General features: G+C 38.9%; 1 protein-coding gene across 1 annotated transcript; it reads left to right on the top strand.

Moving 5' to 3' along the window:
- Positions 1-138: 138 nt before the first annotated feature.
- arf2b (ARF GTPase 2b) lies at positions 139-11241 on the top strand. Its single transcript, XM_033611611.2, has 5 exons — positions 139-251; positions 4093-4250; positions 4638-4748; positions 7297-7421; positions 9363-11241. Exons 2-5 carry the CDS (start codon positions 4103-4105, stop codon positions 9522-9524), a joined length of 546 nt encoding a protein of 181 aa, XP_033467502.1. The 5' UTR covers positions 139-251; positions 4093-4102; the 3' UTR covers positions 9525-11241.
- Positions 11242-14619: the final 3378 nt, after the last annotated feature.

Raw genomic sequence — 14619 nt, 5'->3', positions numbered from 1 at the left:
ACTTATGAGCGAATTCACTTCCTCGACATTTTGTGCACTGTGCGCACACAGGGGTCTGCCGACGCGCTGATTGGACAGATAGCGTGATTGACAGCAGAAGGCGGGTTATTAGTGACACCACCTGCACTGTGATTGGAGCGGATTTGATAGTGGGAAGTCCCCGTACGCCGGTGTCTCCCAGGTTGCGCAAGACGCCATTTTGGAGTGACAGTGAAAGATAACGGAAAGATCGAGAAGCTGTCTTTCTAAAGGTAACTACCGCACACACGCTGCTTTTCGCCTTAAAATGTCTTATTAATTGGAGTGAGTGTTGTGCTGCGCGAGCGGCTCGCTTTCTTTAGCGTTTAACCTGACGTCACGGTGTTCTCTAGTTACTGTGACGCGGCATTTAGCTAACGGCGGCTAACCGTAGCCAGCTCGCTAAAGCAGTTCCTGTAACGTTAACGGACAGATCAAAGAGCTGTCAGTGTCGGGTTGATAAAATACGGGGCTCAGATTTCACCCACCGGTTTTCAAATCATGTCCGCGTTAAATATGTCAGTCGCCGTGTTTTGTGAACGACGGTGCTCTTTGGACCGTTAACGTCCGCGAAATTGTACCGCTGCCGCTAGGTGAAGGCTAACACAAGCTAGCATGCTAACAAGCAGAAGCATCCGCCCTTAGTTAGGATAACCGTTATCTGCTTCGAGTTCCAGTAACTAGCTAACGCTACCTGGTGTCGGTTATTAACATATCTAAATTAATCAACCATTTTACACACATGTGCTCTACATTTTACCCACACGGACACAAACGTAGCCGGATCGTCGGCCTTTTGCTAAGGTCGAGGTGTTGTTTGCAAGCTATCGTCTTGTGACGGCTCACACACACACAGTAACATTATCCCTGCCGCTATTGCACACAGGGACAGAGTTTGCCAGCTGGAACAGGCCTTTCTTATCTGGTGATCAGCTAGCCGTTGAGTTTATTCGGGTTAACGCAGCTGCCTTTACATGTATGATTTTTAACTTTATAATCATTAAGATTTAAATATGATGTTGTAGATTTAATGCAGATAAACGTTAGATAATGGTTGATGTTGTTGAGGGTTTGGACTGGCTGTTAACGTATAGCCATTAAACTGTTACCTTGACGTTTAACCATTAGCTTAAGTAAACATCTCACTTGTGTTCCCAGCATGTTACATTCATTGTGCCCCCTTTTGGTTCAGCGAAAATCTGCGTTTTCCTCGAGCAAATACTCAACAGTCATCAACCTGTAGGGGTGGAAGAAGTGTTCGGATGTTTAACCTGAGTTAGAGTAAAAATACTAAAGTGTAAAAGTATTTCGTTACAATCAAGTCTTATTTAAGTGTAAATACAAAAATATCATCAAAATTTACTAAAAGAATTCAAAGTAAAAACTATAATTACTGATGCATTAAATACACAGCTGTCATCAGCCTACAGGAGTGGAAGAAGTATTCAGATGTTTTACTTGGGTTAAAGTAACAATACTAAAGTGTAAAGTACTCCAGTACAACAAAAAGTCTTATTTGAGTAAATGTACAAAAGTATTGTCAAAATGTAAAATTATAATCACTCATGCAATAATACCCAGCTGTCATCATCCTGCAGTGTTGGAAGAAGTATTCAGGTATGTTACTTGAGAAAAACTAATAATACTACGGTGTAAAAGTATGTCATTACAATTTAAAGTTTTTTATATATGTAGAAGTACAAAAGTAATAGCATCAGAATATACCAAAAGTAATACTAGGCATTTGCAGACTGGTCCCATTTCAGAAACAGCTGTCCTTAACCTGCAGTGTTGGACAAAGGTATTCAGATATTTAACTTCAATAAAGTAATAACACTACAGTGTAAACATTTTCAGTTAAGAGTAAAAGACTTGTTAAAGTACAAAAGTAATAGCATCAAAATATACTCAAGTACCAGAAGTAAAAGTACTCATTATGCAGACTGGCCCATTTCAGAATAATTTATATTACTCTATTATGATTATTGATGCATTAAAGTCACAGCTGTCATCAAACTGCAGTGTTGGAAGAAGTATTTAGATATTTTACCTTCGTAACACTACATCAGTGCGGAAATACTCAAGTTACAAGTAAAAGACTTACTAGAGTAAGTACAAAAGTATTAGCATCAAGATTTATTAAAAGCACCAGAAGTAAAAATACTCATTATGCTGACTGGTCCACTCCACAATAACATGTATTATAATACTGGATTATAATTATTGATGTGGTGTGTGTTTATCACTTACATGTTGCACCTGGTAAAGGTGGAGCAGAGTTTAAGTTTTTTTGTGTAATTAATCTAAATCTGCAAAGTGACACATTATCAAAGTTATCAAGTACATGTAGTGGAGTAAAAAGTACAGTACTTGACTCTGAAATTTAGTAGAGTAGGAGTAGAAAGTTGCATTAAATGGAAATAGTCAAGTAAAATACAGCACAAGTTCCTCGAATGTGTGCTTAAATATGGTATTTGGGTACATTAAGGTTTCTTAATTTTGAGTTCCTGGTACCAATATTATAACTTTGTGAAATATAAGCATGTTTTATTTTATTTTTTTCAAAACTAGGGAGACGCTCCCACTTGTTAAATGTTGGCTGTACTTGGTTACAGGGTCCAAAACTAACTTTTTTTTTTTTACCAGCCAGGCTGATATTTTACCAGCCAACCAAATAAAAATTGCTTTTAAGTGTTGTATTTTGCTATCAGTAGTATTTAGCATGTCATTTGGGTCTTGTATGCAATTCTCGATCAATATTTTAATAGTGTGCACTAATATTAGTAATAATGTATGCTAAAATATGGATAACTGTTTCAATAGTTAAATGTAATATTTGGGTTAATAAATTCTGTAGTATTCTCACTACAGTGCAAAAAGACTCTTTCATTAAGGAATTTTACATGAATCACTGACTTCAGTCTCCTTTGGACAGTTGAGACATGAGATTTTAGCTCGACCAGACTGCAACAGCAGGGCCTGCCCTATATAAACATGAATGTCTGACCAGTGGTGGACAAAGTATTCAACGACGTGACTTGAGTGAAAGTAAAGATACTCTTGGTCAAATATTACTCCAATACAAGTGAAAGTTGTTCAGTCATTTTCTTTTACTTAAGTGAAACTGCACCAACTGATTAACGTAGGGATCGAAATAAAATAAATAAATAAAGAAAATAAAAATCAACCAGCCACCCTCCTCCTCTGACAAGTAAAGAACAGTCCCTAAGTGCGGTGAGGTTTGTGGACTGTTACCTGCCACAAAGAGAGAAATGTGAACGGCTTGTTTCTCCTCTGACACGTCACATACCTGTGTGCCGCCACGGCTCGGCTGTCCAGGTACTACTGGGCAATCATGACACCAACGAAGAGGAAATTATTGGACCTGGAGTCGGGCTTCTCCGTCGCTGGTAAGCCGTTATCTTGCACCGCGGAGCACTATAGCCGCCGTATTTGACAGGAATACGCATTCCTGTCTGTGTCTGTGACCCCCATTCAACCCACAACCGACAGGATTCGCCTTTCGTTTCTGCTGCTGGTTGAAATCTGTAGCCTACTAGCACAGCGTGCTCCTGAATGTTTTCTTTTGTTCACTCGCACAAAACTATTTTTAGTCGCAAATGCATGTGACACACTTACGTGACCAAAGATCATCTCTGCCTGAAATACACATTACTCTGCCAGGAAACCAGCTGATACCAGGATTGTTCTCCAGTAACAAAAAATGCATTTTTCACTGGTAAAAAAATAACTCGCCAGAGTGGCAAGTGGTCTTAAAAATGTACCAGCCAGAGACAAAATCTACCCGTAATTGGTGAGTGTTAGTTTTGGACCCTGCTTGGTTACATTACATCCCACCACTGTCAGTCTGTTTTGTTAATGCATCTGTGCCTTTGTGAATTGTTGAACAATAAGGATGTGTTAAATCTACCACCAGTATACCAGTCTCACTGGCTGGTGGTAATCTTGATGGTACAGTTTTGTTTCCTCCTTTCCTCTTGGCGTACACTGCCGTGAAACTGAAACGTGACAGACATTACTCTCCTAACCATGTTTTCTCCTCTACTCTGACAGCTTCGTCATCATGGGGAATATGTTTGCAACTCTATTCAAAGGCCTGTTTGGCAAAAAAGAGATGAGGATTCTAATGGTTGGGCTCGATGCTGCTGGAAAAACAACCATCCTATATAAACTGAAGCTTGGAGAGATAGTCACCACCATTCCCACCATTGGTATGGATATCTTTGATTGTGTCAGTCCATTTTTGTCACTTGACAGTTGTGTTTTTGAGTGTTTTACCAACACAATCGGCTGTACTTGAACTCTACATCAGTGAAACAGTCTGAAATGTGCAAAATTGTAAAATAAATCAGGATCTATCTGATGAAAATAATAAGAACACAAGATTATGAATCTGTCCAGAGATTTGATGGCAGCTTTCAGTATTTCATACAGAAGTCTTTATGCATGTTTCATGGACTCATTGAGAAGTATTCAGGTTTGATACCTAGGCATGTTGTATTTCCAGCTTCTCAATCCCTTTCAGCAGTCAAAACTTGAATTGTACAAAGTTTTTCAACCAGTTGGTGACTCATCCATGTTTCTCCCTTTGTGTCCAGGCTTTAATGTTGAAACTGTAGAATACAAGAACATCAGCTTCACAGTGTGGGATGTGGGCGGTCAGGACAAAATCAGGCCGCTGTGGCGCCACTACTTCCAGAACACTCAAGGTGAGAGGAGACTTTGTGTTAGCATGCAGCAGTGTCAGTGAACATTACTGCCTATAGGTGGCCTCATGGTGCATAAAAGATGATCTTAAAGCTAGTCACTAATGACTCAGGCACCATTGTTCAGTTCTCAGAGGGCGTATTGTGTGACTCCTCTGCTATTTCCTGAAACTGAATTCATCAGAATATGTGAAGACACTGTAGACTGATGCTGCTTACTGTTTCCTACTGATGATGCAACCTGCAGGTAAACTCTCAGCTGAACTGGTATTTGGTTGTAGTTTTAATCCTATAAATATTTCAGCAGCTCCATCCACACTATCTGTGGGCCTGCTGTATTATCTAAAGCTGATGCAGCAAACATCACTGTCCATACACTGAACATCCAAGTGTGAAATTGAACGTGTGAATCCCTTTGGTGATGATGAGTAGATACAGAATACAACATCAAATAAAGGCCCAGGAGTATTTCACAAACTGAATGCCTTCCTCCAGAAGATATCAAGAGTTTTTCTCAACATATAAAGATGCTGATGTGTGATACAGCATATATACGCAGGCCTACTGACTCTCTGACTGGAAAATATCACAGCTGGGATTTGGGACCACCTAAGGGGCCCCAAAATATGAGGGGGTAACAAGATGATTAAAAAGATAAGAAAGGGGTGTGAAAGTGTATTTTTCTGACCTCAAAAAGTTTTTCGTGAAATACTTAAACTGCTTCAGGTTAGCTGTGTTAAACATATTGATTTATGGATCCATATTGATACTGAATATTTGAAACCGTTTAAATACTCATTTTCACAGTATTGATGCATTAGTCTGCTGTTTTCATAGCTGCTAACCAAGGTAAAGGAAAGTGGTTGTTGTCATTTTATACCCCTGTTAGGCACATCTTTTATCCAAAACTTAACATTTTACTGTCGGTATTTCCTCCTGGTATCAAAGATGGTGTTGATTATTTAATATTTTTCAAGGTATTGTATCAAAGTTAGAAACTTTAGCTGACCTGGTAGAGTATGTGCCCCACTGAGGCTGACTCCTTGGCAGCAGCCTGGGCTTGAATCCATCCTGTGGCCCTTCACTGCCTCTGTCTCCCCCCTTACCCATCACTCTTCAGCTGCACTATCAATAAAAAGCCCCAAAAAATAATTAAAAAAAAAAAATTAAAACTCCAGTATGGTGACAACACAACCTCAGGCCACTCAAAATTCAAATAAAATAGTATGTGGTGGAAACATCGTTCATTGGTTGCTAATTAAAGTCCTCACTGAGGCCGTGACGGCCTGTGATCGGGCCTCACAGATACACACTCGTGTGTTTTAAGGTCACAAGTCAAAGAGGTCAGGACACACTGCTCCACTGTGAGATAAACGGCGCCAAAATGCCTCCCTCAGAAATCATTGAGAGCATACTAAACTGCCATCAGATACCAGGCTACTACTTCTGCTCTTTTCGATGCAGTGGTGTAAAACAAAAGATAGGATTGGGCCTTAATATGGCCGACCCCCACCAGTTAAAGAAAAAAGAGTCGATGGGTCTCGATGCTGAGATTGGGTTGGGACATGCTTACCTGATACCATGACAGTGGTCGTGTTACATTATTTGGATAATAACACGACAGAAAGAAAGACTAAAGCTTTGTAGTTAGACCTCGTGCCCTCAGTGAGCAGTGATGACTTTATTTTACTGATATATTGCTGCCTGCAGAGGGTCTGTGATTAAACACAGAGCTGCTGTGTACAGATTCTGGTGCAACAACCTGAGCAGCTCCTTCACAGGCTGCTGTCTATGTGACAACTTTGTCCATAGTAATAACTTGTTTGTGTGTTTACTGAGCTACAGAGATGATGAAATATTTATCAAATGTGTTGGCTCATAAACAGGAAGTTTACGAACACTGCATTGACTAGATCCTCTCTTGCTTCTTGTTTTGTGAAATATCAACACACACTCATGCAGCTCTGTAGGTTGATTTGAGCCGTCTGACTGTAGAAGTATAAACTGTCTGCGTCTTCATCATGATGCTTTTACATAATTAATGGGAGTGAGTGTGACATTGTCAGACAGCATGATTCAAGTGTTTTGTCATCATTTGGCTTGATATAATGTTCACACTAAACAGACCTACAGTTACAGAGTGACACATTTAGAGTTTATTTTTTTAAATTGGCTGTTTTCAACACTTGACTGTAACGTAGGCATCTTCACAGCTGAGCTGACTCTCAGCGGTTCATTTTCATCAGAATAATTCTCAAATGTTTTGGAGTTATTGATCAAGATAATCGCCACGTTAGAACCACTGAGTTGCATTCGTCCAGTTCATCGTATGAATATTAGTGATCTTTTGGGGTCAAAGAGACTTTTTCAGCAGCAGGAATAGTTTGTACAGAGTGAATTATCAACGGGGGCAAAGTCACAGCTTCTGATCTGCAGGAAGAAAATGTTTAGGAACCAGAAGATAAATGATTATAATTCAACATTTCTGTGCTTCAGCCAGTAAGTAAAATGCATATATCTGTATTAAGTGTGAACTGTATTTTGTGTGCAGGGCTTATCTTTGTGGTGGACAGCAACGACAGAGAGAGAGTGAACGAGGCGAGGGAGGAGTTGTCCAGAATGCTCGCTGAGGACGAACTCAGAGACGCCGTGCTGCTCGTTTTTGCAAATAAACAGGTGAGGTCACTTTAAGGTATGTTCTATGTACCAGTTAAACTGAGATGGAAGTCTACGTTGTCTTAAGAGGAAACGCTACAGGTGAATAGGGGAGATCTCACTGTGACACCTCCTCAGTTGAGAACTTATATTACATTACATGACAGGTATTTTTGGTATTACAGGTTTTCTGATATCTTAAGTTCATCTATGTAAATGAGGAATTATTTGGTACAAACCTGAGCCTCCAAGCCAAACAATGGATGGACATTGTTTCTCTGAGGTCTAGAGGAGCAATACTCCTGTCTTTATTTCCGAAGACATAGACGCAGCTACACTGTGAACGTCTGTGGACAATTAAAGGTCCTTTTAACACGTGGACTCATTAATACTCAACCGCTGTGCCCCTACAGTGTTCTCTGGGGTGTTCATGTTGTGTCTAAAACTTTAAAAATAGTTTATATAAAGAGGTTAAAAAAAGAGAACTTTGAACTCTTCTGGCCACGATAATCATGTTGTGAAAATCTAATATCGTGCCAGCCTGAGTCTAAAAGAAGACATGTTGTGCAGAAAACACAGTGAGCAGCAGCAAAGAGCTGCTTGCAGCAATAATTATACTATAGTCTCAGGACTGTTTACTTACGGCTGCTGGTGTTCTCAGGCCGCAAGTAGCTGCTAAATTTTTAACTTTCCACAACTTTTACTTGGGTCACACTTTGCCGTAGAATTAAATGAAGCTCAGAGCAGATGCTCCATAGACAGCGCATGGCAGCTCGCTGCAGGACACACTTCGGTGCTGCTTGGTGTGTGTTCAGTATCATGGAAGCAAGATAGACAGAAATATTAAAAGAAAAGAGCAGTGCATGAAAGACCTGTTTCTACCTGTAGTTGTTCCCCTTAAATTGCTAGATTATAGGACCACCTTAACTGAGACTAAATCCTGACTAAGACCAGAGTCTATCAAGAACGAGTCAAGACCAAGACGAGACCAGTGTGAGTCCCACTCTGCGTGATACTAAAATTTGAAAGCTATAAACCATAGGCAGTCGTCTTACTGATCTGAAGAATCCACGTTCACATAAAAACACCCACAGAAAACAAATGAAAGCTCCTCCATATTTCTCTCTTTAAATGCAATATACCGTATGTGTGTGTATGTGTAAGTGCACCTTAATAAATTCTTTAATAAATAATTAAAAGGCTTCGCAGAGATGAATTCATGTGGGAATGTTTTTTTGTTTTCAGTGAGTAAACAAATACAAACACTAAGCAGCTGAAATCAACTTAACCATCTTTATCTAATGCTGTTTTTGCAAAGTTAATTCAGTGATATCCCTGCAGCTGTGGTCTTGAACAGTTCTGAATCTTGTTCAAATCTCAAATTGTTTTTTTCTGAGACTGCGACAAGACTTGAGTAAAAGTGCAGTCGGTCTCAAGATGAGACTAAAGACCTCAGCACACTGAGTCTGTCTAAACATAAATACGACCTCACGTTGTGTCGATCACGTTTGCATACTGAATCCAAAACCTTTGCCCGTCATTTAAATTTTCGGAACACGTTCAATTTCCTGCCTTTTCACCTCTGTCAGAGACGTTTGACCAAGAATCAGCCAAGAAACTGTGGCGGCAGGACACAGCTGAGACGAGACAGAGGAACAGAAGCATTTCATAACTCAGACAGCTACTAACAGCAGGTCAGGTAGTAACATTCAGGTGGATGATGATGATGAAGAGGAGGATGTGGATGCAGCTTCGGTGTCAAGTGAAAGACAGCGGTAGTGATGACAGCCACACAGGTGCAGAGAGGCAAAGGAGGAAATGTGTCCTCTCATGTGATGAATTAAAAAAATGTATCTGAAACACGTGACTCAGTGTAACGGACATCTAGAGTATTAAAACACTGAACGTGGAGGTATCCGTGTTTGTAACCTTGATCGTGACCAACTGTTTGTTCTTCTCCAGGATCTCCCCAACGCTATGAACGCTGCAGAGATCACAGACAAGCTGGGCTTGCACGCCCTCCGCCAGCGCAGCTGGTACATCCAGGCCACCTGTGCCACCAGTGGGGATGGCTTGTATGAGGGCCTGGACTGGCTCTCCAACCAGCTGAAGAACCAGAAATGATCCATTCCACCAGTTTTGATTTTTGTTTGTCGTTTATTTTTTCTGTTTCAACACAGCGGCAGCACCGGACCCAGGCCCCCCTTCGCTCCCATCTAACCCAAGTTTCAGTCCCAGCTCTTTCTTTCAAGAACTTCCTTCATTCCCTCCCTCCTGCTTTCTGCCCTCCTCAGTACTCTCGGGGCTCTAGCCTGTGCTGCTTGTGTGTGTGTGGGCGTGTGTGTGCGTGCGTGTGCGTACCTTGTGTGTTCAGCGAGTGTGTGTGTGTGTGTGTGTGTGTGTGTGTGTGGGTGTGAAGGCGTCTCTGTGTATGTTGGCTGGGATTGGGAGTAACCCTGGCGTGCCTTTTACACACCTCCTGTGGAATCAGCAGTCTGGTTTTCAAGCCCCTTTCTCCATCCACCAAACTCAGCCTCTGCCCCACTCAGCCTGCCCCCACTCCAAGTCTTGCACGGCCCCCTCCTCCCCACCCTTACTCTCCAGAGGAAGCATGGTTTTCATACGGCAAAGAAAGAGCAAGGGTGCAAGCCCCCCCCCCCCCCCCCCCCCGTAGTATATATCTATGTTAACTAGAACTGTTCACCTGATGTAGACTGAATGCTAAATGTTCATTTTAACCTCTCTTTGATTTTGAAACCTCAAACCCACCAGTTAAGAGATTCAGTAAATTGCATCTTAACCTGTATCAGGTCGAAGCAAATCAAAAAACAGAAAAAGGAAAAAAAAAAACCGCCCATCCTCGGTCATTCTGGTGTCATCTGAAAATCATGCTGTTTGTTTTATTATTATTATTATATTGGAATATAACAGATTATTCTTAGCGATGGTTCTCCAGTGAACACTACCTTTGTCCCCCACCAAGTGAGACCGTGAAGCACAAAGCAAGCCAACAGTTTTAAAAATTAGGATCTGAGAGTATATGCAATTCTGGTCTATATTTTTTTGGATAGCTGGCATTTAATTAACCCCGGATTAAATTGGATTATGAGATGCCCCTCCGTACGACGGCTCATCCTGACCGTGTTCCTTTGTGACGTAGGTCATATACAAAGTGTTGGGCATTTCACAGGCGTCAGCCGGTTGACTTAAGACAGGTGTCCTGATACATTCACAAGCTTCACATGTTATTCCTTTCAGAGATGTTACATGTGTTTTTTTTTCTGTAACTAGTTTTAGCATTTCTATTTGTACTTTGACTGCTGAACCAAATGCATTTGAGCAGTATGACAAATCCTGTATATGAGCGTAGTGTATCCTCGAGGGCCTCAAGAGGTTTTCTCTCACCAACGGTTGGCAGTTTTACTTTGACATCTGAAAGCATCCGGCTGTCTAGTTTTCCTGGTTGGGATGAAGGATTGGCACCAAATATGAAGGCTCTTTAACTGTGAATGGTCCATACATGAAGAAAGGAAACCTAGTTGGATGTCTGGGCGATGGCAGGCTACTACACATTATAGCGCCGCACACTTCATGACCGAGGAAACCAACACAACACGTACTGTGTGTGTAGCTCGTCAGCGAGCAGGAAGGACTTGGTGGTCGACCTGTTTAAAGGGGAATGGGTGTTGGGTTAACTGGTCGTGAGAGTCAGCGGGCGTTCTCAGTGTCACGGGGGTTAAGCTGGCACTTGTGTCGAGAATGATTGTAAATCTGTACGTTCCCCTGTAAACTGTTTGTGTGGGGATTTCCTGAACACATTAATAAACATGATTTGATCCAACACTTTGTGCTCACAGAGTTTTCTTCTTGAGCCTCAAATATTAAGATGGTTTTAGTCACAGTTTATTTTCTCCAATACTCTGACCGAATACCTGCAAAACTGAACACACTCCCAGCAACTAAGTGCTATTTTCATTACTGATTATTCTGTCCATTAGTTTATTGATTCATTGTTTGGACTCTTTTCTTACCAACAGTCCAAAACATAAAATATTTGTAGTAAAAATGGTTAAAATTGAGAAGCTGTTAAAAAAAAACCAAACCTGTAAAGTAACTCATGTACGGTGGCCCACAAGTGTCATGGGAGTATTTCTAAAACATTTCACAAATAACATACAATTATGTTAAACATAAATACATTTATTGACAAATACATTTATTGCTATATAAATAAATAGACGAAATTACAATTATTTATTTGATAATAGTACATTTATTTACAAATAAATAAAATAGTAATATTTTATCATTTTTTTTAACAAATGAAATTATAGTCAAATTTATCTACAAATGATTTATACATTTATTGATATATAATAGACCAAATTAGAATAATTATTTGATTATAGTCAACACATGTATTTACAAATGAATATATTCATGTAAAATAGATGATTTACAATGATTTGATTATAGTCAAATTTATTATCTAACACATTCATTAATATATAAATAAATAGACCAAATTACAATTATTTAATTGTCAAAAATTAAATAGAAATTGTTAAAAAAAAACAAACAAATGAAACAATTAAGATACAAGATTACTCTTTATTTCTATATTTGATATTTGGCAAACGACTGAAAACATGACTCGTCCTGTCAGAAACATGGAGCTCAGAGAGAGTGAGACGTCGCCTCCAGGTTCAAATATTAATTATTAGCATTATAATAATTGCCTCAATAAAAGAGATTGACTTTCAGGTTTGTGTGTGTGTGTGTGTGTGTGTGTGTGTGTGTGTGTGTGTGTTCGCTGCCAGAGGTTTATGAAGCTGTGAATATTTAACCCAAGTTGAACTTCCTGTTAAGCTTCAGAGACACACACGAGTCAAGTAAAGACAAATAAGTTGTTCAGCTGCCTGTCTCTCTCTCTCTCTCTCTCTCTCTCTCTCTCTCTGTCTGTCTGTCTGTCTGTCTGTCTGTCTGTCTGTCTGCCTGTCTGTCTGCAGTTCATCAGTTCAACCACCAGGCGGAGACAAACATCTGTTACATCTGTTTACATGGTGTAAATAGTAAAGTTAATTCGTCCCTCTCAGTCAAAGCAAATATAACTATGAAGTCACATTAAGTGATTTGTAAATAGGATGAACCGCAGCTGTGTGTCAGATTTATGACACATATTAATGTAGTGTTCTGAAATAGGAAAACAGTCAGCTGAAAGTGCAAACCTCATCATGGGCCAGATGTAAATAAAGCACTCTACAAACAGAATTAAACCAGTGATGTAATGTAACGAAGTAATTATACTTACAGTTACAGTACTGAAGTATTTCTTGGGAGTATCTGTACTTTTCTTGAGTTTGTATACTTCTGCCAACTCTCACTTTTATTCTCCTGCGTTTACAAAATCAAATGTTTACTTTAGCTCCAGTACATTTCCCCTGAGCGTCTTGGCTCCTTACTACAAATCAGGGAAGGGAGGAAGGGAGGAAGGAGGGAGGAAAGGATGCACAGATGGAATGGGAGGGAGGAAAATACTGGATTTTGTTCTTTAAATCGTTTAAGTTGTGAAAAAAGACATTGTTTAAGGTGGTGTACATGTTATAAAGAAACAGACTTCACCACTTGCTTTTTATTAACAGCATTTACTTGTACTTTTACATTTAATACTTGAGTACATTTAATATCACAAAATTACTTTTGTCAATTACTTTTTTATCAGATACTTTAATACTTTTACTGAAATAATGCTGTAGGTGACTTTGACTTGTACCAGAGTCATTCTTTGGTAAGATAACTTTGACTCAAGTATGACTTTCAGGTGCTTCATGCATCGTTGAGTAAAACAACATGTCTTCTCAAATAAATGCAGCAAACATAATAAACATGTACAAACTATCAGAGCTGCAACTAAGGATTATTTTTATTATTGATTAATCTACCTATTGTTTTCTTTGTGCTGGTGATGGTAACACAATGTCAGAAAACAGTAAAAAATAAAGAAAAAAATCCTAAAACTCCGGGTGACGTCTTCAAATGTCTTCATGTGGTTTTAAACCCACATAAATAAATAAATAAATAAATAAATAAATAAATATAAAACAGACAAAAGTTGTGAATCTTCACCACTGAGACACTGGAACAATGATGAGTGTTTTACATTTTTGTCTGACAAATAATCTGGATTTATCAAAATAGTTTCCATGTACAGTAAGAACTCAATATTTCCCTCTGAAACGTTGTGGAGTGGAAGTAGGCCTACAGTACTTGAGTACATGTACTTAGTTACTTTCCACCACTGACTATAAGCCCTATGTGAAAATATCATGCAAAACAAAATAAACAATATCTACTTATTTTATTCTGAATCATCGATAAACATTTTTTTCATTTTGCTGCTTTGTTTTAAAGAATAACATTGATGGAAGGAGTAATCGGATTTTGTTTGGGTTAAGTAAAAGTTGTAATACTACAGTAGAAATACTCTGTTACAAGTCGTTCAGTCCTGCATTTGAAATCTTACTTCAGTAAAAGTTTAAACGTATTTCCATTAAAATATATTTAAAATATCAAAAGGAAGATTACTCCTGCAGAAAGGCCCATTTCAGAATAATGTTGATTATATTATTGGTAGTATCTGAGCGTAATGAGTAATATCCAACAAAATAAATGTAATTGTAATCAAGTACAGTTACAAGGAAAATATCCAATTGAATTAGTTACTAATCAAAATATTGGTGATTACAAAAAGGTGACATCAGAATATGTTATTTTGGATAAAAGTGATGTGTGTAACATTCTCTATTCTTTGTTATATTAATAAAATAAAAGTAAAGTTTGAGAGTAATCAGTGTTGAGTACTGTTGTGACATTTATGTTTGTAGTTTGAGCTCGACTGGCCAGTTTAAAACATTTGTTAGAAAAGTAGTCAACATATAATAAGTTACATTCATATGGTGAAATAAATAGAATAGTTACATTACTCATTCCATACTTAACAGTTAATAGTAATCTATTACCTATTACATTTTTAAATGAACCTTCCCAACACTGATTACAGGCTAATTATTGAGGCATTAATGTGTTCATCACCTAAATGTTGCGGCTGATAAAAGTGAAGCAAATATTATCGAATAATTAGGGACAAGAGTTGAAAATTAACAACAGCTATAAACGCTCTGTGCAGCACATCAGTGTCACACTCTGTGTTGAACTACGT

This window comes from Epinephelus lanceolatus, chromosome 21 (genome assembly GCF_041903045.1).
Source record: "Epinephelus lanceolatus isolate andai-2023 chromosome 21, ASM4190304v1, whole genome shotgun sequence".
In the NCBI taxonomy this organism is placed as follows: Eukaryota; Metazoa; Chordata; class Actinopteri; order Perciformes; family Serranidae; genus Epinephelus; species Epinephelus lanceolatus.
Note: the sequence above shows the minus strand (reverse complement) of the source record. Positions and strands in the feature narration are given on the sequence as shown.

Coding starts and splice junctions, on each gene's coding strand:
- arf2b (XM_033611611.2), top strand. CDS start 4,103: ATGGGGAATATGTTTGCAACTCTATTCAAAGGCCTGTTTGGCAAAAAA. Junction 4,251..4,637: donor CACCACCATTCCCACCATTG/GTATGGATATCT, acceptor CTTTGTGTCCAG/GCTTTAATGTTGAAACTGTA. Junction 4,749..7,296: donor CTACTTCCAGAACACTCAAG/GTGAGAGGAGAC, acceptor TTTTGTGTGCAG/GGCTTATCTTTGTGGTGGAC.